The sequence below is a fragment of the Triturus cristatus genome, chromosome 5_1, assembly GCF_964204655.1.
Source record: "Triturus cristatus chromosome 5_1, aTriCri1.1, whole genome shotgun sequence".
Classification (NCBI taxonomy): domain Eukaryota; kingdom Metazoa; phylum Chordata; class Amphibia; order Caudata; family Salamandridae; genus Triturus; species Triturus cristatus.
Window position 1 is genome coordinate 141,463,396 of NC_140587.1, and position 27,220 is coordinate 141,490,615.

Genomic DNA, 27,220 nt, shown 5'->3' on the forward strand with positions numbered 1-27,220 from the left:
AACGTCCTATTTCAGTGGATGAACTTGCAAGCTGAAGGGAGAAAGGACCACCAATTGAGAACTGTCGTATAAGAGAGTAACAACACTCTGGAGCCTCCAATTATCAAAAAAGGCTGATAGGTCTACAGGTACCCGAGCTCTGACCCCGCCAACATTGACCACAGTGTTCAGATGATCCAGTGCTGTAGAAGTACAAGTTCTGTGTCATGGCATGACTCAAAGCAGGATTACAAATGGTGTAGTATGGTGGAAGCCTCTGAGGAAGTGATGGGTGGTTTAATCACATGGTATTCCAGTAGCTCCTGGAGATAAGAGGACAATTGGTCGATTATTGAACAGAAATGATGAATCAGCTTCGGAAATGAAGGATTAATTTCAGTTGTAGAGTAGGGTTGAATGCAAGGTCCAAGGACTGGGATAGTGTGCCACTTGTGAGTTCAGGAAACTGGGCTAAAGCACAACTGTGACATCTCAACAGGCTTTCACTTTTATCAGAAAGAGTCAATGCATGAAACAGGAAAAGCCAGTCCCACCACTGTTATGCTAGGATTGTCCAGGTAAAAATTTCCAGAAACACTAAAGAGCCTGAAGAAACAAAAGTATAAGTCAGTCTACAAAGACATCAAAAGACCAAAGGTGTACTTGTTGCAATGTGTACTTGGATTAAGGAGTGTAAAAAGTGAGAAATGGATTCTAGAGGCACAAGAAGTCCAGCTGCAAACACAGTAAAACACTCAAAAACATAGTGGTGTGTGTGGATAGTCAGGGACAAGATGGACACAGCCCAAGCGTTACCCCCTTGAGCGCCACTGACTGAACCGGTTCCCTGAAGCACTGTCCTAAACGGGTCTTAAATTGCTTAGCAGTCCCCTGGCCACCATCCACCTCACAATTGGACCTGAAGCAGGTCAACATGACTGTTCTCAGAACCAGTACTGCTGCCCAGTGAGGATGCAGTCATGCACAGGCATGCTCGCAGGGACAGCACTGGCAATCCATTGTGACATATGTTGTTGAATCTTCAAGGACTTCCAATTAATACTTTCATTGTGGCTACACGGTGGGCCCACAAAAGTGAACCAGAGTGGATGCCCAGAACAGAAGCACAAGAGGCCTCTCAGTACGGAATCTGATCCCAAGGAAAGGGTGCAGGCCCTGAGAACACTAGGCAGACCCTCACCCATTGGCATCACCACCTTACTTGATGCCGCGGAGCCCTTGATGTTAGTCTGTCTTTGTCTTAGGACTCCGCACCAGAGGCAACATAAACACTGCACTACAGGGTAGTAAAGGGAAGTACACTAGTGGCGCCATGCTCCATGCTATGATCAGGTTCAGATTCCTTAAATGGGATGGGAGGCTGCAGACGATATCCTTCTGTTAACAGATTACTCTAGATATGTTGCAGCTCCTACCATTATATCCCAAATTAATACCCCCCCCCTCCACTCATTGAAACATTAAAAAATGGATGGCCCTCTGCCCAGCACTGGCATACCATGTACAAACCTACACAGTCCACAGCAAGATATGTCTGAACTAATAAACTGCAGGGATGACGTCCTGACATCCCAAAGGAAGTGCACATGGCATGGCAATCCTGAGATTTTCAACCCGCCCTAAAATTGCTTGGTTAAGCACTTACAGCAAAAGCATATAGGTCTGTGTCTCTGGGGACCTGATATCAGTCTAACTACTATACGGTGTGCCCTTACCATTTCTTTAACACATACATATCCGAAAAAGCCATTGAACAGTAGTTGGTTGTGACGAAATGGATGGAGTGAAAGCTGGCTCTTTGTTGGAATCTACACCTCACACCCTAGACCTGAGCAGGACGATCGTCTATGTGATTAATTCTGCCAGTCCACTCACTGTATTCAGTGCTGGTAAACTCATTCTCTTCATTGAGTAATCTGAGAAGGCGGTGGGATGGCACCAGAAATGTAACTCACTCCTCAAAGCTCTGCAGAAAGTGTGTAGGTATGCTTATTGGCCGTAGGAGGGATTCATTACCATTCAAGAAGAGACATAAGCACAACCTGCTCTCTGTTGACAAACTGACCCGACAGGACAGAACGTCTGCAGATGCATTTGCTGACCTCAAGGTAAGGAAATGAGTTCCACACATTCACTTCCATACCGAGGCTACCTGGACTTCATCACTCCTTAGAGGTTCACACCCTGTTGCTGGGCACGCGTATTTCTTACTATTGCTCAACATTATGTTGAAGTCCGGTTGTAAATGAGATTTTAGAAATGACTAATCATGCTCAGTACTCATGTACATTTTTAAATCTATCTCAAGGGGCTGATGGAAGTGCCCTTTTGCTGGAGTCCAAAGAATTACTTGGACCAAGTGGAAAAGATTACATCACAAAATGAGGTAGATAGATAAAGACAAACGTAGAAGACACCAAATGATCTGCAATATGCCAGTTTTCTCGCCCCCTAGCCAGAATTTTCTGGTAAATGTAAATATCCATCTACCGGCTACAATGCAACTGAGAATGCAAACACAGAAACATGTAGCATGATGGATTCAACACAGCCGCAGTAACACAAGTGACTGAATGTATGCATGTTCGTATACAGCAAACCTAGCTATACAGCAAAAGAAAACTTTATTTCACAAGGATAGCTAAGTATACACAGGGAAGATAAACACCTAATGAGCTGATGACTTCGCCACTTTTTTGCAGTATAACAGATCTACACTGAAAAACCTCTGACATCAAACAGAAATTTGAATGGGAAGACACAAGTAAGCATTTCACCACCAGTATGTTTAAGCTTGGTGAGCCCCGAACACTAGCCGATCACAAAGAGAAGAGTAACTCCCCAACAGGTTTTTCCTCTTATTGTTAAGAGGGGAAGAATTACCCAGGAGGGCTTTATGGTGGTGAGAAGAGTACCTTCTGGCAGACCGTTCAAAGACCATCTTACCGGCCACTGGCGCATGGTAGGGCTGGGGCAAAAGCCTAACTGAAGTGTTTCAGACGTTCTATAGAGGAGCAAGGGAGGATGTTGGGAGTCAATGGTAGAGTGAACTGGCATTATTGAATATTGAGTTTACAAGAGCTGCGTCAATATTAAGAGGCGCTGTGCCAGCAAAACGGGCAATGTGGGGCGAAACTAGTGAAGTTGGTAATAAGCAGACTTTTCAACAGAATTGATTTGAGGATGGCAACAAATTAACATGGCCCAGACTGGGGCTGAAAATGCAGCTCCTTGGCACACGAAGGGATAGGGAAGTGGAGAGAAGGATGTAGATTTTTGGTCTAGTTAAAGGCGCCCCATGTAAGAGCCCTAGAATTCCCAATTCAGAAGGAGATCAATGTGCTGATAAAGCAAAGGTCCAAGCATTCTGGACTGGGTAACGTGCACAACGCTTTGGGGACACAAATTAAAAGTGATTTTGAAAATGTAGGGCTGTACAATGCAAAGTCTCAAGCAATGCTCACTGGAAAAGCCACATTTGAGATCAACAAAGTGGAAAACCTTTGAGAGATAAATATTCTAGTATACTACTCCATCCAAATCAGTCGTTGGAAGCATTACAACCATTTGAATATCAACCAATTAATATGTAGATTTATGTATTTCAATTTTATAAGTTACATTTTATCACCTAGAATGGGGAGGCATTAAGTATCACTTATTCCTCCAAAACCTCTGCAGCACTGTAGTTGGATCATAGTACGATACATAAGTATGACTCTTCTCTGTGGAGAACATTTTAGGCTGGGAAAAGTGCAAAGTTATACCTTTGATGAAACATTGGCTTTCCATTCAATATGGTGATGGGGAAGAAGACACCTGCAAGAAAATCGCTTTCCATTCATCAAAGACAAGTGATCGCCATTTTTGGGACTTTGAGCAGCACGTATCCATTTTTTGGCAAACAGTAAAAGCTACTTTTCAGTCCAGCTCACCTACATTAGTAAACTTACCTGAGTAGTCATTGATAGGATGAGCTGAGCAGAGTGAGGGCTGCGTAATACTGCATCTGACACTATACAACCCCATAACATGAATTATCTGCCACAGCCAATAGCACATAACCACAACTGGACAGCTCACTACTTTCACCAGCATATTAGCATAAGCTACCTTGAAATTTCCATAGGGTGCCTTTAAGCGTAGATTCATCAAACCTCACCTATGTCAAAGACACCCAACCATTTCTTAGCCATACACTCACCTGCACTGGTCTGCAGCTGTGTGTTCGTCAAACGAGCAACTTCCTCCAGGGTTGGCAAAATGATCTCTTCCTCTTCAACATCCTCCTCCTGTGGCAGAAGAGGTGCAGCTGCTACAAGAAATGAACAATCACTGCGATCAATATATGAGCAATCACACTGACAGCTGAAACGCAATGAGAGGCAAGACCTCGGTAGAGTAGGTGCTAAAAATTGGGAGGGCTATGGGAAACGTGCCTTTACAACGTGGCCTTAAGCACGCGGGCCGTTTCCCCACCAGCGGAAAACCGCTTGCCTGAACCATGCATATGCCTTAACCACGCATCTGCGTGTTTAAGGCAGTCAATCAATCATATCATTTGTAAAGCGCGATACATACCTGTGAGGGTCTCAAGGCGCTGAGGGGTGGGGGGGGTGGTGCTGCTACTGTTCGAAGAGCAAGGTCTTGAGGAGTCTTCTGAAGGTCAGTAGGTCTTGGGTCTGTCGTAGGCAGATGGGGAGGGTGTTCCATTTCTTGGCGGCGAGGTGGGAGAATGATCTGCTTCCGGCGGTCACTCTTCGGATGTGGAAGACAGTGGCGAGGGTGTGGTCGGCGGAGCGGACGTGGCGGGTGGGGGTGTAGAAGTGGAGTCGGCTGTTGAGGTATGCTGGTCCGGTGTTGTGGAGTGCCTTGTGTGCGTGGGTGAGGAGCTTGAAGGTTATCCTCTTGTCGACAGGGAGCCAGTGCAGGTCTCTCAGGTGGGGCGTGATGTGGTTGAGGCGAGTGATGTCGAGGATCAGGCGTGCGGAGGCGTTCTGGACGCCTTGGAGCCGTTTCAGGAGTTTGGCCGAGGCTCCTGCGTAGAGGGCGTTTCCATAGTCCAGTCTGCTGCTGACAAGAGCCTGAGTGACCGTCCTTTTCTTTTCGGTGGGGATCCACTTGTAGATCCTGCGGAGTATGCGGAGGGTGTTGCAGCAGGAGGAGGAGACCGCGTTGACCTGTTTTGTCATGGAGTGGGTGGAGTCGAGGATGACCCCTAGGTTTCGTGCGTGGCCGGTGGGTGCTGGAGCTGTTCCTAGTGCCGTCGGCCACCAGGAGTTGTCCCAGGCCGAGGGGGTGGATCCGAGGATGAGGACCTCCGTCTTGTCTGAGTTCAGCTTCAGTCGGCTGTTCTTCATCCAGTCGGCGATGGCCTTCATTACTTTGTGGAGGTTGGTTTTGGCGGAGTGGGGGTCCTTGGTGAGGGATAGAATTAGCTGGGTGTCATCAGCGTAAGAGATGATGTTGAGGTCGTGCAGTTGGGCAATGTGGGCGAGCAGTGCCATGTAGATGTTGAACATCGTTGGGCTGAGGCATAGGCCCTGTGGTACGCCGCAGATGATCTCCGTGGCTTTGGAGCAGAAGGGGGAGGCAGACACTCTGAGTTCTGCCGAAGAGGAAAGAGGTGGTCCAGTCCAGGGCCTTCTCTTGGATTCCGGCGTCGTGGAGGCGTGTTCGTAGTGTGAGGTGTCAGACCGTGTCGAAGGCGTCTGACAGGTCCAGGAGGATGAGGGACGTGGTCTCTCCGTTGTCAAGCAGGGTTTTGATGTTGTCGGTGGTGGCGATGAGGGCAGTTTTGGTGCTGTGGTTGCTGCGGAACCCGGACTGGGACGGGTCCAGGATGCTGTTCTCCTCGAGGAAGCTGGTCAGTTGTTTGTTGACTGCCTTCTCGATGACCTTTGCCGGGAACAGGAGCAGGGAGATGGGTCGGAAGTTCTTGGGGTCCGCCTTGGGTTTCTTCGGTAGGGCGTTGATCTCGGTGTGCTTCCAGCTCTCCGGGAAGGTCGCCGTCTCGAAGGAGATGTTGATGGCTTTCTGGAGATGGAGTGCGATGGTGGTGCTGGCTTTGTTGAAGATGTGATGTGGGCAAGGGTCTGACGGGGATCCGGAGTGGACGGTGTTCATGAGCTTGATGGTGTCGTCGTCGTCTATGTTGGTCCAGGAGAGTAGGCGGTTGGTGCGGAAGGTGGTCGTGGGGGTGGAGGTCTCAGTGGTTGCCGGGGCGGTCATGGCGTTGAAGCTGTCGTGGATATCTGCGATCTTGCGATGGAAGAAGGTGGCCAGCGAGTCGCACAGGTCTTGGGATGGTGGGATATCGCTGGTGTTGGAGCTGGGGTTGGAGAGTTCCTACATGATGTTGAAGAGCTCTTTGCTGTTGTGTGCGTTGTTGTCTGGGCGGTCTTTAAAGGAGGCCCTTTTGGCGGATCTGATGAGGTGGTGGTGTCTGCAGGTGGCGTTCTTGTGGGCTGTGTAGCTTTCCGGTGTTCGTTCACGGATCCAGTTCTTCTCTAGCTTTCGGCATGTTTGCTTGGAGGCCTGGAGGTCTTCAGTGAACCAGCTGGCTTTCTTGCTGTTGTGGCTATTGGAGGGTTTCTTGAGCGGTGCGAGGGTGTTGGCGCAGTCGTCGTTCCATTTTCTGAGGTTTCGGGTGGCGGCGTCGGGGTTGGTCGGGTCTGCGGGTGGGCTCTGGGTGAGGGTGGTGGATAGCTGGTCTTCGGTGACTTTGCTCCAGCAGCGGCGGGCAACTGTTGGGTGCGGTGGTGCACGGTGGGTTTCCAAAAGGTGAAGTGGATGCACCGGTGGTCGGTCCAGTGGAGCTCGGTGGTGTAGTTGATGGAGACGTGGGAGCTTGTGGAGAAGATGGGGTCAAGCGTGTGGCCGGCGGAGTGGGTGGGTGTTGTGACAAGTTGTCGGAGTCCGAGGTTGGCGAGGTTCTCGATCAAGGTGGAAGAGTTGGCGTCGTTGATGTTCTCGAGGTGGAAGTTCAGGTCTCCGAGCGGGATGTAGTCCGTGGAGGCGAGGGCGTGTGTGCTGACGAAGTCGGCGATGGAGTCGCTGAACTGTGGTTGGGGTCTGGGGGGGGTCTGTAGATGAGGGTTCCTCTGAGGGTGGTGTTGGGGTCGGTGTGGATCTGGAAGTGCAGGTGTTCGGCGGTGCGGAGGGTGTCGTCGGTGTTTGTCGAGACTTTGAGAGTGTTCCTGTGGACGATGGCGATTCCTCCTCCCACTCCGTTGGTGCGGTCCATGCAGGTGATCTTATAGCCTTCCGGGATGGCTATGGCAATGTCGGGTGCCGAGAAGGGGTTCAGCCAGGTCTCCGTCAGGAAGGCGACGTCTGGGGTGTTGGAGTCGAGTAGGTCCCAGAGTTCAATTGCGTGTTTGCGGGCAGAGCGGGTGTTGAGAAGGATGCATCTGAGGTAGTTGGGTTCTTTGGTTGGTGGTTTGGTGGGCTTGATGCTGGTGAAGCTGCAGTTCCGGCAGGACGACAGGAGAAGGGTCCTTGTATGCGCTTAGTGGTGGCCAGGAAGTAGGTGCGCGATCGTCCGGCGTTGAGTGCGTGGAGGGTGCTGGAGTCGTAGTGGAGACGGGTGTCGTGGCGTTCGCGGGAGCCAGGGGTTCTGCCGCTGGGCGCGGTCAGTCTTTGCCGGGCCGATTGCAAATCTCCTTCTGTCAGCGCCAAGAGACCTGTCGGTATACACGCGCTATATAAATTCCCCTACAAATACAAATACAAATATAAGGGGAGGTGGGAGGGAGGAGCAGCTGGGAGGCGGGAGCGGGCGGCGAATGGGCGAGCAGGGAGGCGGGGCCACAGGGGACGCAGTGGCGGAAAAAATGGCAGAGCGGGGTACAGAAGGCAAAAAGGAGAGAAAAAAGACAAAAATCACAGTGCAAAAACCAGAAAGGGGGCAAGAAACTAATAAGCACACTACAGGAGTAGGCACAAGTTTACAGTAAGGCTGAGGGGAGAAGGGTCAAGTCAGTCAGTGTTCTAGCTGTCTGAGTGCATGTGCGGGGAGAGGAACCCGAAGGATTGCGGCAGGAAGAAAGACTGGCACTCAGCTTGGTAAGTTGGACAGGGGCTGGGGGGAAGATGGGGAAGGTTTTAGGGGTGGGGGTGGCTGGTTATAGGGCTCAGGGCGGGGGCTGGAGTCAGGGTAGTTTTTAAGGCAGTGAGCCAAATTTTAGGGCTCAGGGCAGGGAGGGGAAGGGGCAGTTTTCAGGGCTCTGGGCAGGGGTCCTGGGGTCGGGGTAGGTTTTAGGGCAGGGGGACGAACTTTAGGGCTGAGGGCGGGGGTAAGGGGCAGTTTTCAGGGCTGGGGGTAGTTTTTAGGGCTCTGGGCAGAGGTACTGGGGTAGCGTTTTTGGGCTAAGAGGCTTGGTTTTAAGGCTCAGGGTTAAGGTAGTTAACAGGACTGTGGCAGATAGATTACAACATAGTAGGGCCGAATTTTAGGGCTCAGGGCAGGGTGGGGGGGGGAGGATCTTTACCACACATATACCTTTACCAATCATGCCTTTACAACGAAACTCGTTGTAAAGACATGCGAGGTAAGGCATACGTGGTTTAGGCATACGGGGTTGTGTCATACAACCCAGGGCTACAGTTTCTAGCTGGCAAAAAACAAATGTACAAGCAAATGTTAGTAACTGGCATATAACTGCTGTCTTTTAGATTTGAAAGAGCTACTTGTTGTGCCGAATAAATATAAGCACAGTCAGATTAAGAACAATATTATAATACTAGCCCATCAATTTAATTAAGGTTCTTTTCATTTCAGTCACCCAGTGGTTTAGCGATTGTGGCCATGACATTTTTACTCTGCATATCTAACATGACAGTCTGAGCCGAGCCTTTGTCTCTTTATCAGTTTCTCCTTTAAAATAAAAATAATTAATAAAAAAGTTAAACACTACAAGACTTGCAGCTCTTTATAGATGTGAGAAAAGTACAGTGGATCTCCCGGGCCACATGGAGAACCTACTCCACCTGTAAGTGTTTCACCATCGGGGGCCGTATTACAGAAAGTCCCCAGGGGTGCAATCGGCATTTGCGCCCCCTTTGTGCCCCCCCCCCCGGGCACTTTGATATTATAGAAGGGGGCGCAGACGCTTCTGCGGCCCCTTCTGTAATACCAATAGCGCTGGTGCACTTAAAGCGCTAGCGCTACCTTCAGAGGGTGTGCCCTCATTTGCATAGGGGTGTGCCATATGCAAATGAGGGCATTCCTTTGAATCTGCGCCCTTGCCATATTGCAAAAGTGTGCCCAGAGTCAAAGAAGTCCTCAGGAGGCGCACTGACAGTGCATCGTTTAAAAGGTGGTGCACTGTCAGTGCGCCCCCTGAAAGCAGCCCTCTGCCAGGGGTAAAGGGGGTCCCATGGACCCCGCAGACATCCCCTTGCAGGCGGGTGCAGTCATTGACTGCACCCGCTTGCAAGGGGATCTATAATCTGCAACGGGTGCCGCCTGCACTGCGAAAACACAGAGCAGCTGCTCTGTGTTTTCACATGAATGCGCTGCCCTGGGGGCAGCGCATACACCATAATGGGGCGAATTATCACTGTTTGCGCCCGGTGCACCTTTTAGAAGGTGATAATGTGTAATAAGGACCCAGGTCTCAGTAGATCAGAAGCAAAGAAAAAGTTGTGTACCTTCGGTCATAAGAAAACAAATTACATACTGTCAAGATGCCAGGTGTTAGAGGAAGGTCAGGCTAGGGGTTGCAAATTATAGTCTAGTACAGGGGCCTACGACCTTTCCTACAGTCAGAGCTACTTCTGATCATTGAAAATCATTGTGAGCTACTGTAAAAAATGTGATAACTGTACACAGAGGTCATTTAACTGAACACTGTCCCTAGAGTACCCCTTCCTGCTACAGGGAGCAGACTGTATTATTGGCATTGGAGCCGTATCACAAATGGTTACAATTTGGGGTCCCTGTCGATCGGTTTTGCCCCTTTGGTCAGCAAAAGGGAGTAGGAGAGAAAAAGAGAAAGAGCGACTGAGAACATGAAAGGAAAAAAAGGAAGGGAGAAGAGAAAGAGATAGAGACAGAAAGGAAAGAATGGAGGGGGGGAAAGGCAACAGAGAAAGAAGGGGAAATAGGAAAAGAAGCCTTGGAGGAAGACGGGAAAGAAATAAAAAGAATGCAGAGAAAAAAAAAGAATAAACCCAGAATGGAGCAAAATAAAGAAATTAAGAAAATGAAAGAAGAAAAAGAGAGTTAAAGGAATGAATAAAAGGAGAGGAAGAAAGAAAGAATTACAAAGCAAAAAGTAGAAAATGAAGGAAGAGCATGACAGAGAAAGGGAAAAGAAAAAAGCAAGAGAAAGAAAAAGATAACAAAAAAGGATGGAAAGTAAAGAAAGGAAAACATGAGCAAAAGTAAGGGAAATAGAGTAGAAGAAAAATGAAAACAAAAAAGAAACAGCAGGAGGAGACATGGAGAAGGACAGGAAATTAGTATACCGAACTAGAAAAATAGAATGAAAGAACAACAAGGGAGGATAAAAAGAGAAAGAAAATAAGGCTGAAAGAAGGAATGTAAAGGAGAGAATAAAAGAAAAAAGCAGATCAATTAAGAAAATGATAAAGAAATAGGGAAAGAGGAAGTAGCGAAGGCAAGAAATGAAGAATGAAGGGGGAAAAATAAATGGAGAAAGGAAAAAGACAAAAAAGAAAAAATGGAAGCACACAAGGAAGAATTGAGAGAAAGAAGGAGTGAACGAAAGGCGAAGAAAGATATAGAGAAAAAATTGATTAAGCAGAGAAAACAGGGGAACTATAAGGAGAATTAAAGGAGAAGAAAGAAAAAAGTAAGAAAAACAAGAAAAGGAAAAAGGAGGAAAAGGAGAAAAGTAGAGGTAGAAATGAGAAAAGAAAAAGTAGAGAAAAATAGCAAGTGTAAAATAAAGACAAGAAAAAAGAAACTGAAAGAGAACGCATAACAAAGAATGAGGGAAAGAAAGGGTAAGAAAGAAGTAGTGAAAGAAAGAAGCTGTGTAAAAAAGGTAGAAAGGTAGAAAGAAGGAGGAAAAGCAAGAAAGTGGGGATAAGGAAAGAAAGACATGAAAGCAAGAAAAAAGAGAAAGAAGGAGCAGAAAGTATGAAAGAAGAAAAATAAGTAAAGAAATAATTTTTATGAAGAGGGCATCATCCTATCATCTTGCACTATCATCTTTTGAGCCTTTCTTTGAAATGGGCACAGTGTTTTAAATAGATGCCATACATTGTCAAGCCTGCTGCCAGGCAATTATCATGTGCAAGCAACTAAGTGACAGCCTGGAGCTCCTGGTAGCTCGCGATCGACCTGTTGGAGACCCTTGGTCTAGTATATCATAAAGGCAGAATCTCACCAGACTACCCCTTAGCTCCCAGAAAAGTCCACCTCAACTGAATTGAGAAGACTTAAGGAGCTGGATGGAAGATGAGGAATATTCAAAGTTTCATTATTTATTTTGCAGCATGTACATCCTGGAATTTAATCCCATTACTCACAAAATGTTGTCCATCAATACTACATTGATAGACTTCAAAGCATAATGACTGGAAAATTGTAACTGCATATTAACTGTGCAATAGTTGCACTGCATTAGATAGGTGTGGAGACTAAAAGAAAATAAGCAACTCTATAGAGTAATTAAGATGAAACTCTGTAACCAGATTAAGACGAAAAAGAGGTTTTCCCCCTCAATGTCACTTTTCACTTAAGGTATCAAAGCTCAGGTATCTGCTCGGAGGCTAGGGGTACCAGCAGTCCTCTGGTGGTTAACTTATTTACCACTGATGTCACAGAAACCTGGGTACAATTGCACTGCTCATTTGATATAGAGTATTCCCATTTGTGGCCTAGCTATGAAGGTTAGAGCAGTCAAGTAGTCAAAGGTTATAAGGGTTTGGATCTTAGAAAAACTATGACAAATTTGTCAATCAATATTGTGCACTGTCCAATCAGTTAGATCTTGTAACACATCTAAATCTATTTTCACACCAGCAAAGGGTAGAAGAGTTAAAACTACAAAACAGAAAAAGTAGGTCTGTACACCTTCTGAGGCTGAATTACAACCCTAACATATTTTAAAAATTTATCCAATAAGGTTCAATAATGCAGTTAACATTAGAACCAATGGCGATATTTGCCCATTGAAGATAATTGTAAAATGTCAATAGACATTTTCACTTACTTGAGTAACTTCAGCAGTAAACTTTCTATCCGGGACCTAGGTTTTGGTGTATCGCTTGTGGAAACCAAACATGGTCTTTGGGAAAAGACAGGTCTGCCTCTGTTCTCGTTTCTTTGTCACTTTGGGTTTAGGAGATGAAGCATTTACTTTGGAAGTAGAATCTGCTGACTTGACATACATATGTCTTTGAATCTTTGGGCTCATTTCGAAGCAACTTCACAAGGATCAGCGCACACCTACCTTTCCCCTTGCAATCTGAGGCCCAGTGTCCAGTCTCGCCACATCGGAAGCAGGTGTCTGAGGTTCGATTAAAGTGTCTGCCACCACCTCCAAACTGCTCCCCCTTTTTTAGGTACTTCTTCTTCCACATCTGTCAATGACAAGAGGCATGGTAAAACTGACCACTCAGTACTTTTGAGGGAGAACAGACATGGCAAAGGCACAGCAGAAGCTTTCACAATACATACACGGCTTAAAGACTGTAACGTCAGTGAAAATTTGTAGATAATTATCCAACTTTTAGCATTCCAAAGATACACAGGAGTAGCAACTACTCATTTCCAGCCACTGCTTCAGAGAGTTGTAACCTTGAAAATAAGCAGGCTCTTACTGAAGTAGACACCATTTACAAGTTAATACCCGATACTCATAGCAGTTCCCAATATCTAAACATGCACTTGTGTAGGAAGATAATTTTTCTATTTTATGCAAAATTAGAACATTAGAATGTTCAGAGCTCCAATGAAGGCAATAAAGACACAAGTGGCAGAGGATCCACAATAGTTGGTTCTGTCTTCTGCTCCGAACATTCTAATATTTGCCTTCTTTTCGTCCAAATTAAATGTAGAATATTTGAAACCCAGTGGGTGGAACGATTGATAAGCTTTATAGCACTTCTTCCTCGGGCTATAGCAGTCTATAAAGTCCCTTTAGTGCACTACAGGTCACTGTCTGCCGGAGTCTATAACCACCTTCCAAGTGGGCTACAATGAACAATTGATGGATTGGTAATTAATTCCTAATGTTTGTTTGGACAAAAATGCTTCCCTGTACACCTCTGGCAAGCTATCACTCATCGAGGAACACATAGGAGACAAAATAGCAACGTGATAAGGGAAAGGTTAGCTGGCAACAATAAGTACTCAGCCAGAGAAATCATAATAAATCGTGGCTCTTGCCTTAAACTTAAGGATACTGGAAGTCACCAAGGAGGCTCCTTTGTCAGATCATTGCACTCCGAGAGGACTTCCAATATCCTTTCAAAACACGTCAGAGGGTATTACATTCCTTATATAAATATATACGGTCACACTATCATTCTTCTCACCGACAGCTTTAATATTGAATGTGAAATTAGTGATTTGTTGCAAAAACATAATAGAATACATTTTATGCAAAGCTGATAAAAAAAAAGCTGTAGCACAGAATAAGCAATAAGATACAAAGAGATTGCTTCTTCTCTGTAATGACCTAAGGAGCACAAAAAAAATATCAACATGTTTCGATAAACATTCTGCTGAGAACTCTTCATTTTAGAAACAGGTCAGAGAATGAAAACCAGTTCTTGTTCCGTGTTCAAACTGATGCTATAGTTATGTGGCCCGCCTTTTATCTTGGCTATTGACTCTGGCAACAGTCATAGGGAGTCACAAATTCAACTGGAAAAATGTATTACAGTTGAGTACCTACGTCATTTCACTATTCCAGTGGATTAGAGAAGTCACAATTTGTCTGTAATAAGGAAATTATAGTCAATAAATAAATAAATATATATACAAGGATGGCAGCCTTCCATGTATTATAAAGTAATTACCACTGAGTTGAGAGACTCCTTGACATCCCATACAGAAAATACTACAAACACAGAAAAATAAGATCAATTTAGGGTGAATGGGAGGGCACAACATAAATGTCTTGACAGAGGGCAACTAAAAGAAAAGTTTCAACAAATTCATTAAAGCAACACAATGCAATATGACCCTCCAGACCACTTCAGCCTTCTTTTTCTTCATTCTACACAGAATGAAGGAGAGTTGTGTCCTGGAAATAAGCATCTGCAATGGCACTTGAAGAGATTTAGCTCCTCATCTTAAGGTGAAGAAATTGATACACAACTTTTCACTTAGAGTGTCCATCACTTTGTTTAACTGTTTCTTATGTGTTTTATTACCACTATATGCTCCGCTCAAACAAGCATTGTTCTCTAGTGACCAACGAGAAAAAGAGCAGCTTTAAGTCAATAAGTGAAGTCTCGCAGCCTACAACCCAGCTTGCTCTCCTATTAGCCGTTAACTTTATGCTGGTCTGTGACCATGCCTTTTGGCTAGGTTTGCGCAATAGAAATACCATATACATACTTTACTGAGATCGATCTCAACCGGACTCAGAGACTGGCCCCTGGTTACAGGAGGATACATTTTTCTCCAAGGACTCAAATTGTTTTGAAGGGATGTTAAATACCCACCATTACCCAAACAAATAATCAGTCATGTCCTTACCTGTTTCCGAAGATGGTTTCCTCTTAAGGCATATCCTTTCACATGGGACTTATTCTTTAAGTTTATTCGGACAAAGTTGGCATTATGGTTTGTAGAGGGTCTGCATGAAAGGAATTAGAAGTTTAGTGAACAATTAAAAGTGTGTAGAAAAAAAACAAGACTTTGCTTTCCCACCTGAATTCTGCTCTAGTAGTATCACATTTTAGAAAAGGAATTCTATTCAGCCACTTACAGCATCCATGAGCCAGTGAGTGTCGCCTTTAAGGACATTCTATGTTTAGCAGAGGTTTTTCATTTAGGGTTTAGTGCTAATGAAAGACCTGTTCCACCCACCAACGAGAAAATGAAATGCTTACAGGGAATAAGTGACCTTTGATCCAAGCAGTTAGGGGGAAATGGATAACGCCTCAGATTCTATAACCTGGCATTTATGTAATAACATGTAGAAACACACTTTGTGCCCTGCACCCCACATTGTAGAGCGAGACTAACAACTTGATAGCTAATATCATTTTGTGAACCAACAACATTAAGGAAAAGGTATACATCAATTACCCTGTAGGGTCATTTTTGGAGAAAATATATATATTTTTAAGACTGACCCACATATATATACATATACATATATATGTACATACATATTTTCAAAATTGACCCATATATGGGAGTGGGAATAAACCTTTTCCCTAATGTTGATTCACAAAATATACATACATATATATCATCAGATGCGGAAGTGGAGCCCTGCTGTGCTGCGATTTCATGACCTGTGGGGGAAAAAAAAAAAACGCTTCCTATCTCTCCTCCAGGTAGCTGTGTGCTGGAGGGCATCAGTAGAGGTTTTCTTTTTTTCTATCTGCGGTACAAATCTGCTTCCATGATTGAGATAACAGACTTTTCTTTTTGCAGGATTGTTACAGGAGGACACATTGTCACAGGCGACCTTCCATTAGTTGCCAGAAAGAGGGGCTGAAGCAGTAACTACACTCTCTTTACTACTAGAAATGCCCTCTGCAAACCCTAGTTCTGCACCTAGTCATCCATACCTCTGTAGTATTTGAATGAGGTGACCAAAAAATGTTTAAGCTCTGGGGCGAGGACTGTTGCAGAGGACTGAGCACCATAGAAAGGGAGGGGAAAAAGTATAATGCACCAAAACTTAATACCGCTAGACAAAGAAAAATATGAAAGGAAGCAGATGGCCAAAACCAAACAAACCTATGCAGAATTCCTGTCAGGATGCTACTGATGATATCACAGTTTTTACCTTTTTGTTGTTGTTGAGGTTATCACTTTGCCAACATACGTTACAGGGAAGCACAGACAGCCTTTTACTGGGATAAAAGAAAACTGGCACAAGTGGCCATCTTGCGGTCTACGCACCCGGAAGTCTTGGCTCTGATGGCAGATTGGATTTTCCCTTCTTCTTCTTCAATGTCTCCAAAGAGGTTTTCTGTGGGCACTGTGGATTTTTTGGTTGTGGAAGTCGGGGGTAGCTCGTCTTCCTCATCCACATTGTTCTTGCTAGCCTTTGTTTTGCGTCGGCGAGCTGGTGCGCTCTTCTTCTCCACGGGAGCAGTCGATGCCTTTGTCTTCCGCCGCTTTTTGGCAGTCCCTTCTTCTGCAGCTGGCAAATCTATCGTAACTTCCTTCTCCACAGAGGTGTCCCGCTGTCTTTTCCTCCCAGCTCGCTTCGTCTTTTTTTGGAGTGGAGCTTCATCAGTCCTGGGTACAACCATGTCCGCCTCTTGTACATCGTCACCTGCTGGATTGTTCATAATGGCATGACTCTTACCCGCCGAGAGACTCTCACAATCTCCGGCAGGCACAGTCATTCCAAGTGTCCTAGAATGACGTGCTGTAGGACTACTTTCTTGACTATCTTTCAGTGTTTTTATATCCTTCAGTCCTTGTCCAACACTCTTTACTGCTTTGCGACAGTGAGTTGGCGTCTGATCCTCAGTCTTACTAGAACGGTCTTGGGAGTGCGAAGCATTTTGAGGAGAAGCAGGCCTGGTTGATGGAGGTTGATCATCACTTGCTAGATCAGTTGGTATCAGATGGTCTGGACTCGGAGGCAAACGGGTATCCGAAGAAGGCGGCTGAGGGCGCAGTGGAGAAGAAATTTCCAAGTCCTCCTTGACTTTAACATCTGTGTCAGGAGCAGTTTCTGCTTCAGGTCTACCTGCTGCTTGGCCCTTAATACCCTGACATCTGTCCAGCCAGCTAGAGTCCAGAGAGGTCATGCGCTGCCCCACTGTCTGCCTCAGCTGTAGGAACTTGTTTGGTTGCAGAGGACTAGGGGTAGGCCTGAAGCTCAGCTTGGATGGATTGAATCCCAGCTTCAGTGGGGGAAGACCTTCATCCGTTTCAAGGTGGAAACCGTTCTCTGACGGGGTGATAGAGGGCAGTGGAGAGGCAGCCGCTGAGGTCCGATCTAAGATGTCAGAGAAGCCATTCAGCGGCTTTCCGGCAGCACTGTTTCCTGGAGACATGGTGGGTTTAGAGCATGGATTACAAATACCATTTATTGGACTCCCAACAGGGGCTTTGGGAGTGAAGCCATCTGAAAAAGCTTTGGTGGGATTTCTGGTCGGAGTGACAGATTTGGGTGCTGGTTCAGAAAGTCCATTTTTTGGTTTCCATTTGGGAGAAAAAGTTTTTCGTGAAGACGAAGGACGATCCTGCAAGCAGAAAGAAGAGCCAAAAAGATTAGGTTTGCTGTAAATTTGTCAAATCATACAGTTGTACATATTCACTTTTTGGACAATCGTTAATGATTCGAACTGACATTTCATCATTCAAGCTTCAGTCACACTGAACTTCTATCTGTTGCTTTACCTAGAAATAGAAGTTATCGACCAATTAATAAAAAACTTTGACATATGAGTACAGATCAATATATCAATAACTCAGACATTCATTCCTTTAAAAAAAATCAACATATTGCAAATTAATAAATGTCTTCCAGTTTATATAACAATTTACAATTTTCACAAAAACTACTTCATTCATATCTCCAATTATTTTGCAGAGAAGATTAATTCCATCTATGACTCGTTGAGTCTTTCTGGCTGACTCATGTGGAAGGGTGCTCATCATCTTCTGGCTCTCTGTCTGGTGTTTCTTCTTTTGGCCATCTTCCAGTTCCACCAGAAGCTGTAGCCGAGTCTATCCCTGGCTTAGATCACTTCCTGTGTTTATTTGTGGAACAGTTTTACTCGATCTCCTGGTCTTTTTAAACTGTTTTTCCATTTCACCCGATTCCTCATGCATATTGGAATTTGGCCAAATCTGCTCTCCTTCAACCTTTTGTAGAGGTGTGTAATGGTTCACTTATCAATGCCTGGGGGGTCCCTAGTAAATGGAAAAAGTCACTCATTGTTCCACTGTTGAAAAACCAAACGCTGACCAATACGGGCTTTCGAATTTTCCCATTTCATTACTACCTTTTGCTGTTAAAATTTTGTAGAAATATGTTAATCAACAGCTTTATAGATATTTGGAACAGAACCATCCTTAGAACCCAGATAGTCTGTTTTATTTTCCTGGACACAGCACTGAAACTGCACTGGTTTCAGTTTTGAATGATTTAAGAATGGTAGTGGACAAGGCTAACCAGCTGCCTTAGTCATCAATTTGTCCGTAGCTTTGGATACAGTTCCTCATTGCATCCTTTTAACCAGAATAGGGGAGGTTGGTATTGGAGAATCTGTGTTACAGTGGTGTAAAGCTTATCTTAAAGATGGTTATGAAGGCATGTACCTCTCACCACCCCCTTTTGTACCGCTTTGTTCGCCATAAGTTGGCAGGGTATGCTCAGACGTGAGTCCCTTGCTCACTTTGCCACTGGATTCAAGCAAGCCTGGCTGAAGACGGCTGAAATGCCAGAAACCGGTCCTAGGAAGCTTGTTTCCGGTCCAGGGAAGGCATGGCTTGGCAGTTCAGGCTGGACTGTTCCCATGAGGCACAGGGTCAGACTGATTTGCATATGGCCATGTCTGAACTGGGGTGGCAGAGTGGGCTAAAGAACGGTGATGGACCAAACCCAGATCTGTTGACTGGGTGTGAGTGTTTGATTGGTTCTGATGCTCCGTCCATCACCACCCCCTTTTGTACCTCTCACCTTATATGTCAGCTTATAATCTGGCGTTTCACTGGGGTCTTTACTCAGGCTGTATCGGTTTCGTTTTTACATTTGCCCTTTTTATCTATTGCTTAGGTCTTTTGGTGTCACCTGCATAAACTATGCGGGCGACACACAGGTTAGCTTATAGCTGTGAAGAAAATGCGGTCTGTCGCCTTTTACAACTTCTATCACTTTATGTCCTCTGTCACCTACTGGGGGAGACTTAATGCTTTAAATTTCAACGTAAAACAAAATGAAGGCTCTCTGGCTTTCTCTCTCCTCCTTTGAAAACACTTCCCTCTCTCTTTCCAGGCTGGAGCCTCCAACGCCTGCCATATCCATGTTAAATTTGGGTATCTTTCTGCAGGACAATTTGTCTTTGGAGAAACAGGCTAACCATGTTCCCTCCTATTCTGTTATTGTATTGTGTTAAGGGTTCTCAGAAAAATCGTTCCTCGGCTCCTACCCGGGCTTGTCGGATTGTAGTACAGGCCACTGTCCTCGGTCGTCTGGACTATTGTAACTCTTTGTATCAAGGGACCTCTCACAGCATTCTGAAGTAGCTACAGTAAATTCAAAATATGGCAGCTAAAGTAGCTGTTGTTTTACCAAGCTCATCTGCTACTGACTCTCTAAACTGGTTGCCACTAAATTAATTGATGTTTTAAATATTTGTACATAGTTTACAAGGCTTTTCACCGATCTGGCTGAAACTATTTGAACAATAAATGTAACTTTTATGTTCCAAGTCGTTCTCAGGACTATTTCTTTCTTTCTATTCTCTGAGTATTTTGAGTCCGCTCTGGCAGCAGGGCCTTCTCTGTGGCTGCTGCTAAATCGTGGAAATATATGCCTCTCTCTTTGCATAGGATGTCAGTGCTAATTAAATTTAAAAAAAAAAGCCTTACAGACTTTGCTTTATGCCTTCTGATTTCATTCTCTGGTTTGGCTGTTGCTTCTGTTTGGCAGTCGGATTTCTGTGCTCCGTTTTCGACCATCAGGACACCTATCTGCTACTTGTGAGCTCTATAAAACCCTTTAACATAACATGCTAATAACATCGCCGCTGTAGCTGCACGCTTTCTTTACCTGTAAAGACTCGGAATGTTGCACGAGAGAGGATGGGGGTTTTAGTCTTTCTACTTCTCCTCACATTGGGCTTCCCTGCCTAGACTCTGCACCGCCCACACACACCCAACTGAAAGAGTCTGCGTCAAACTGCAACTACGCCGCAATGTTATTTCTATGTATTTCTTGTTGATGGAAAACTGAATAAACAATTTCAAAAATAGATTCTGAATTTTTCAAAGTTTGTTAATTAAAATATCAACTAATTATTGGTATTTTGTGTAGTATGAAAACTGATTCAGAGTTCAGGCAAAATGTAACTGCTTTATTGCATGTTTTAAAAGAATTAACTAAAAATATGAGTTGTGCAATCAATTTCCTTTTTGTAATCTAAAGCTGTACATAAACCTACCAAGTGTGACGATGATTCGCTTATTGTTACGACATAGCCTACAAGCTCCAGATTTTTCCCTAAAATCACTACAAAGAATGTCCTTGAGCCTCTTGAGGTGACATTGCAAAAGTAATATAAACAAGCATTTGCAATGCAATAGGTCTCGCATTTACGTGAGTTTGAGCTATTGACATTGTAAATGACAATGCCTTTTATTTTTGTTTCCGTTTTTAAAACATTAATAAAAGGCATTGTTATTTACAATGCCAATAGCTCAAACTCGCGTAAATGCGAGACCTATTGCATTGCAAATGCTTGTGTTCACTTGCTTTAACTACCCTTTCGCTCTCAATTAAATGGTACTGGTGAACTTTTTAGCTCTGCACCACTATTGCCAGACCTATGTGAACAACAGATAGAGAGCTTTCAGAAGTACAACTTTCAACTCCTTGTTACCACTGCTTGATAATTTGCACATTTACTCAGCAACTTTCTGCACCAGATTTTTATTTACTTTTGTCTTTTTGGTAAAATTGTTCACTCCTTAGATTAACACTTGCGTGGAAATTCGTGTTTGAGTGTGAGGTACACTCGTTTTAACCCTTGCATATGGATCGCAATTGTAGTTAAGGAATGACCGAGCAGAGAAGCCTCAAGTGATCGTTTCTAAAACTCTGCAGGCCAAGCTTTTAAAGCTCAGTCTAATTACTTGGATGCAAATGGAATAATTTCCACACACAAGTGCAATTTCAGGTCTGGGTTTATGACCGCGCAATTGTCAAACAGTTATTGCTAACAATATCCCTACAGTGAGCCTGGATCGTGGGGGAATATTTCTGATGTCAAATCAACAATAGCTCTGGGATGTGATGACAGCTGGAGAATGTGTTGTTCTGGTCAGCAGATCCTGATTTGTTTTCAGACTTGCGCAGAATGGTTTAAGGGCTACACTTCTCGCTGAGGTTTTTGAAGGGGCAATCCATTTGCAGCTCCACATCTGAGTAATTCTTACGCCGTACCAAAGAAAATAATATAGTGCTGAGGTGCTGCTATTCTGTGCTGTACTATGCAGTGCTATAATATGCAGAATTATGTACCTCCATTCAGGAACGGTGCTTTAAAAAAGGCAGTCTTTAAGCCCGACCTTTCCAGCTCGTGAAGAGACACAGGGGGGGGAGGGAAGGGGGGGGTGGAGACATTCAGGCTGGCAAATGGTGAGCACTTTCACGGCCGCTTTGATGTTCTCAGTGGCCGCGCGGCTCACTGAGAACATCAAAGCGGCCGCGAAATGATCACGCAGGCTGCCACATGGTGCGCGCGCCCGGTGCACTGTATTTGGAGGCCTGCAAGCACTAGTTTGCACTTCCAAATCCCCCTGTTTCCAAAAGAGCAGCGCTAAAGGGCTGGCTCAGGCGAGACCTAAAAAAGCACCGTAAACTAATAGGAGTTAAGATGGGATGGCTGGTTGAGGTAGACTGATGAGGAAAAACACTGTAAGGCTGAAGATATTACAGGAGAAACTGGATCTGAACTGATATACAATATGAAAGACTAGAGATAACAGTGTAACCGTTGAGAGGAAAAAACACAATGAAAATATACGTACCTATGGGCAAACATTTAATAGGCACCATTTAGCCTTCTGCAGATTTATTGTGGCAACAAGCTTGAAATGTGCACCCATCTGAGTTTAGAAATGTGATACACACCCACAGTATCATGGCACGGTGGACGTTGCCTTTCTTGCTGCAGTCATGCAGCTGCACGCCTTTTTTGACCATTAGAGAAGCATTGACGGCCAAGATGTGGCATACTTTAGCAGGATTACCATTGCCCTCCATTGTCCAAGTTACATAACAAGTTTATTTTATAGGCATCCAGTAATGGGACAGGCGAGGTAGAGCTCTATGCCAGTCATCTCCACACTAATGGTAGTGCAGAACGAAGCAAATTGCTGCAAAATCTACAACAGCCATTATATTTTAACAGTGTTCGGGATAGGGTGGGACTGCAGAAGTGAGAGTGCTGCTGTTGCACTGTGGAGCAGCCACTGTCAACCGGATCTCCACTGTCCACGGCGATCCAGATTGTTTACCCACAGGCAAGTGGGCTTAAAGAATTTAACTGACTTTTACTACACAATGGGGCACTTGGAACAACCAGCATTTTCCTGCTAGATCCAGGTCAGCTGGCCGGTTCTCTATCACAGTAAAGGAATTATGTGTCCATATACAACAGTCTGTACTCAACACAGGAATACAGTGAAGATTCCTAATAAAAGTCAATGGGTACCCTGGAGCAGATTGAACACATATACATGTATTTACCTGCTGAGCAACCATCTTGGATGTTGTTATTGTTCCTGATCAGATGTGTTCATAAGACCGTACAGTTTGATATCAGAAATACACAGCTAGCCTGGCTCATCTAATAATACATTAAAAAGTGGTGCAAGTAGTGATGCGATCAGGGAAAAAGGAAATTTACGATATAGATAAAAGAAGCATACCCAACAGGGGAGCAGCCTCGTAGACAACCGTAAGGCGGTCTCAATAGGAGCACTTATAGCCCTACTACGGACTGTCACATTGAAGATCGCCCATCACAGTGGTTATGCCTCTTTTATCCACAAGATCCTGTGTCTGTTGAGGAGAGCTCAGTGCAGCTGTTCCAATTCTTATAGGGAACTAATGAAAGGAATCCCTACAAGGCTATAATAGACGCCAGCTCACCGAGCAAGATCGATTCCGGTTCGTAACCCATTGTGGTACACGATTTGCATCACCGCTTCGCCAATCCCAGCCAACCCCAGGTAATTTCAGTCCTGATGAGACCCTCTTATCCTTCCAAGGGTCGAAACGCCATCCACACACTTACAGAGACAGACGTTTCGTAAACTATGATACAATGATTAATTCTCTGTATCCTAAAATGTACTGAATATAAACTGATGTCTTTTTTAATGAATCAACCAATACACGTCAAATGTTTCTTTCTTTCTTCACATTTTCCCTTTTTGATTTCACTTTTGGTTTGCTTTCTCACCTGGGGTTTATTCTTTCCTCTAGGTCCTGAATGACACTCACAATATTGTTTGTTTAAATAATTTCTGTCTAACGAAACTCGGTTCGGCTGAACCGTAGTTTCTTACAAAAATACTGGCTGTGCTGATATTGTTCTTACAAATCTTTACTGAATAACACGGTTTGATTTACACGAATATGTTGTTATGATTGATTCCACACAGAAAGATCTGTGAAACTAAAAAATCTACCCAAGAATGAGTTCCATGTGGACGCCTGTTCCGAGGATTAATAGATAAAAGAATGGCTGCAATGAATCCACCATGATTAGCAAAAAGGAGATTTGGTGCACGTTCTAAAACGTGTGAGATTTAAAAACAGAGGAAAGTATTGGTGTACATGGGAAGGCTACTTATCCACTTCTAATGGTGCCCAGCTGGAGCCATCAATGATGGGACTCATCAAACACCCCAAGCTCATGAGGAGGGCTACTCATTTTATATAAAGATAATAAACTATAACTTGGAGTCTCTGAAAGCAGATTCAGACGCCAGATATAGGATTGCAAAAGGGAACAAATAATTTCTGTCATTTTTATGATGAAATATTTAAAAGATAGCAAAATAATCTGGGTGAATTTTTGATCACTGGAGGAACCATCAATATTGCAGGAGATAACACACAAAGTAGGTCACGTTTAGCTGCACAAGGACGCCCTATGGAATTTTACAGCCTGGTTGATGCATGAGGCAGGCATCACCTATGAGAGAGAGACAGTGTTTGCACTACTCCAGGGTGCAGGATGCCTCTTCTGGTGCAGAGGACTTTTTGTTATCAGAGCACACGGCACATTGGGTCACAAAAAGAATGAGTCATTCAATGTGCACTGCTTCCTAAAACCCTATTAGATCATGGATCAGTTAGGTTATAATAAATATTTCTTCTTGTTTACCTGCATCCAGTTAGATGGAGTTTAAAGTTCTAGTGATGGCAGACATTACATTCTCATCACGGCCCCTGGATAACTCAGACCTTTCTTATGCGGAACGAAGGGTCAGTACATACATTCTGTCCAATTTGAGAGAATAGTGCAATATTTTGCTTACAGTCTACATACCCAGCAACAGAGATCCTTACCACAACTGGTCTGGAACTTGAAGCAGCAGGAAAAACATTAAAAGCATGACCATTCCATAGAAGTCTGCTAAATATATCCCTGCTGTTGGTGGGTACTTGATTCTAGAAACAGAAGCATGATGAACTGCATGGAATGGGAGGTGAAGTTTACATCTCAAGCAACAATGTCAGAAACAATGCAACGAGTAATCCATTGGGCAAAACTTTGGCTCCGATACTTAAAATAGAGCAGTCTCATAAGCTGAAATGCCCCATAAAAAATGAACAGGGAGAAACAATGACCCGAAATTAGGATATTTTTGAGGAAACATTTGAGGTGTCCTATAAGCAAGTGGTTTTGGTTTGCTCAAGCGAGGTTCTACACATATAAGGCTGATTTGAGATTACTAAACCACACAATAGGGATAGGGTAGGTATAAATACTGCTACGGGGGTGCAGGAAATCATGGACTTCAGTGGGGAAAGTCGGTGTACGAGGTAAAGCATTTTGCAAACATTTTAGGGAATCTGTGAAACATCACTGACTTTAGGAGAATTGCTTATCTAAGAGAAACATAAAGTTTAGTTCTGTTAAATGCCAATAAAGAGCCAAGGATATCTGGTTAATTAGGCCACTATCTATTCTGTACAGTCTTATAACAGGGTGACATACTGGTGAATGGGCTAGGCCCCACCATCTCCCCCTAGCAGATCCACCCGCTGCAACAGAGGGGGATCACACAGTGAGACAGGAAGCTGCGAGAAAACACCAGCACGCAAATCTAGCGTCGCTAAACGCGGAGAAAGTGTTTGATTCTGTGCCCACAACATTTCAGCTACTGAGCATAATTCATTTGGGCAGTATATGGGTAACGTGTTAATATGTATATATTTATGTATCGGACATACAGTGCAAAGCTAGTGAGAAGCAAGGGAGTGCTGGTCAAGGGCACGCGCCCCGGACTTTGAGCCTGATCATTTACAATGATGGAGAGAACAGGTGCATTCTACAGTGTGTAGGGTAATGCTCCTTAAAGAGAGGGGTACAAGTTCGGTTTCGCTCTGAATTGCAGGAGGGTCACTGCAGTTCTCGAATTAAGTGATGTGGGTGATGTTCCTGATCCAGGGTTCACAGACAGAGAAGCCTTGCTTCCCGGATTTTTTCCTTCTTGTGATTAAACTCTTATATAGTGACATACATGCTGTGGTATTGGTGAACTGTATGACCCCGCACCCCCAAGTTTTGGGAACAATAATGAAGGGAATTAGGAGTGAACCAGATTCACAGTGATCTACGAGAAGATTTTGGAAGCCCAAGAGGATTCTGTGGCATTTTCCTTGGAGCTGCAACATTTCATATTCTGTGGAAGACTGCAGAGTGCGGAGTCCTGGGGGGATTTGTGAAGTGCCAGGGGGTTGAATCTGCACCGTGTGTGAGGTGGATGCAGACCTATATGTGGATGAAGCGTTTTGTGAAGAAATAAAGGGAAATCAAAAACTAGGACGTGTGGTACTTCATTCTATATTTCCATTCTGCTATATGGACAACTGCCATTAATATTCACGAACAGATCTACAGATTACCCCAGAAACCATGCACATGCTTCAGTGTAAAGTTGGCCCTGCCTGTCCGTTGTATTATTCTGGTGAGATCTAATGGATAATAACATTCTAGTAGCTCATTACACACATTATTTACACTCAATGTCAAACTGCCACCAGTACAGGCTAGGTTTGCCGGATTATTATTATTTTATTACCTAAAGCACAAATCGGAGCAAGATAAAATAAAATGAGCGGTGAATAGTCAAAAAGGTAAACATGCATTACAAATTGTAAATAATTGCATTATTCACAAATCTGCACCAATATACAACAGGTATAGGACCTTCACATGAAGACTGCCTGGTTTCATGTAAAGATTTATTGCTCACCCCAACAAAAATCAGTGCAGGGTTATAGGATTTATTCCGAGATTGCTTTTTGCGGGTATCCTCTTTTTGTTAGCCAAGTGATGTGCACTGCTGCCAACCATTCCCAATTCTGCAGCCTAGATTAGAAACATGCTACGCAAACAAATGATGGACGGAATGCTGAATAAATCATACATTCACCCCCAGTCAAGAGATCTGGGTGAAATCCATCGTTCTTTTGCTCACCATGCCAGCCCAGTTTAGACCGAGCCATATGCAAATCAGTCTTGATCCTGTGCCTCATGGGAACAGTCCAGACCGAACTGCCAAGCCAGGTCCTCCCTGGACTGGAAACAAGCATCCTAGGACCGGTTTCTGGGTACTACCCTTCATTAGCCTGGCTAGCTTGAATCCAGTGGCACAGTAGATTAGAAATAGGACAGTAACGAAATGGAGAAAGTGCACAGAAATGTGTGTCAACTACAACATAATTGAAAGGATTGCTGGGATAATTTCAGAAATTATTCGCCAGAGAAAGGAAGTCCTTGGCAAAGATCTGTCCATTATATCAGAACCAATCTCAGATGACAAGGGCACAGAATTCCGTATGTGGATTAGTTACAAAATGTACTGCTAAGTAGAGTTCTCATGGTGAAAAGAATTAATCCAAATATGATAGGGTCACACAGACCTCAAAATGCTTTGAAACTGTCCTGCGTTGCATATGCTGCTACCAGCTCAAGGGAATGAGCTGATGGATGTAAAGGTTACCTTGTTGTATAAAGTGTGCTTTTCTGGTAAAGGTTTAAAGAGTGCTTCCTATATCATGAAAATTCCCAGCAATTTGGATTGAACGTTCTTTACCGCAGGATACAGAGAGTTCTCAGGGCA

The 27,220-nt window shown here is 44.3% G+C and overlaps 1 protein-coding gene across 2 annotated transcripts in view; it reads right to left on the bottom strand.

Annotated features, from left to right (window-relative positions):
- The window catches only part of RECQL4 (RecQ like helicase 4), a 183,199-nt gene that overhangs the window by 92,235 nt on the left and 63,744 nt on the right, over window positions 1-27,220 (bottom strand). For both annotated transcript variants that reach the window (XM_085604639.1, XM_085604638.1), the window contains exons 6-9: window positions 16,070-17,370; window positions 14,687-14,786; window positions 12,429-12,558; window positions 4,205-4,315 (exon numbers count right to left, since the gene is read on the bottom strand). In XM_085604639.1, coding sequence (XP_085460765.1) covers window positions 4,205-4,315; window positions 12,429-12,558; window positions 14,687-14,786; window positions 16,070-17,370 — 1,642 coding nt within the window. The remainder of the gene's footprint in view (window positions 1-4,204; window positions 4,316-12,428; window positions 12,559-14,686; window positions 14,787-16,069; window positions 17,371-27,220) is intronic.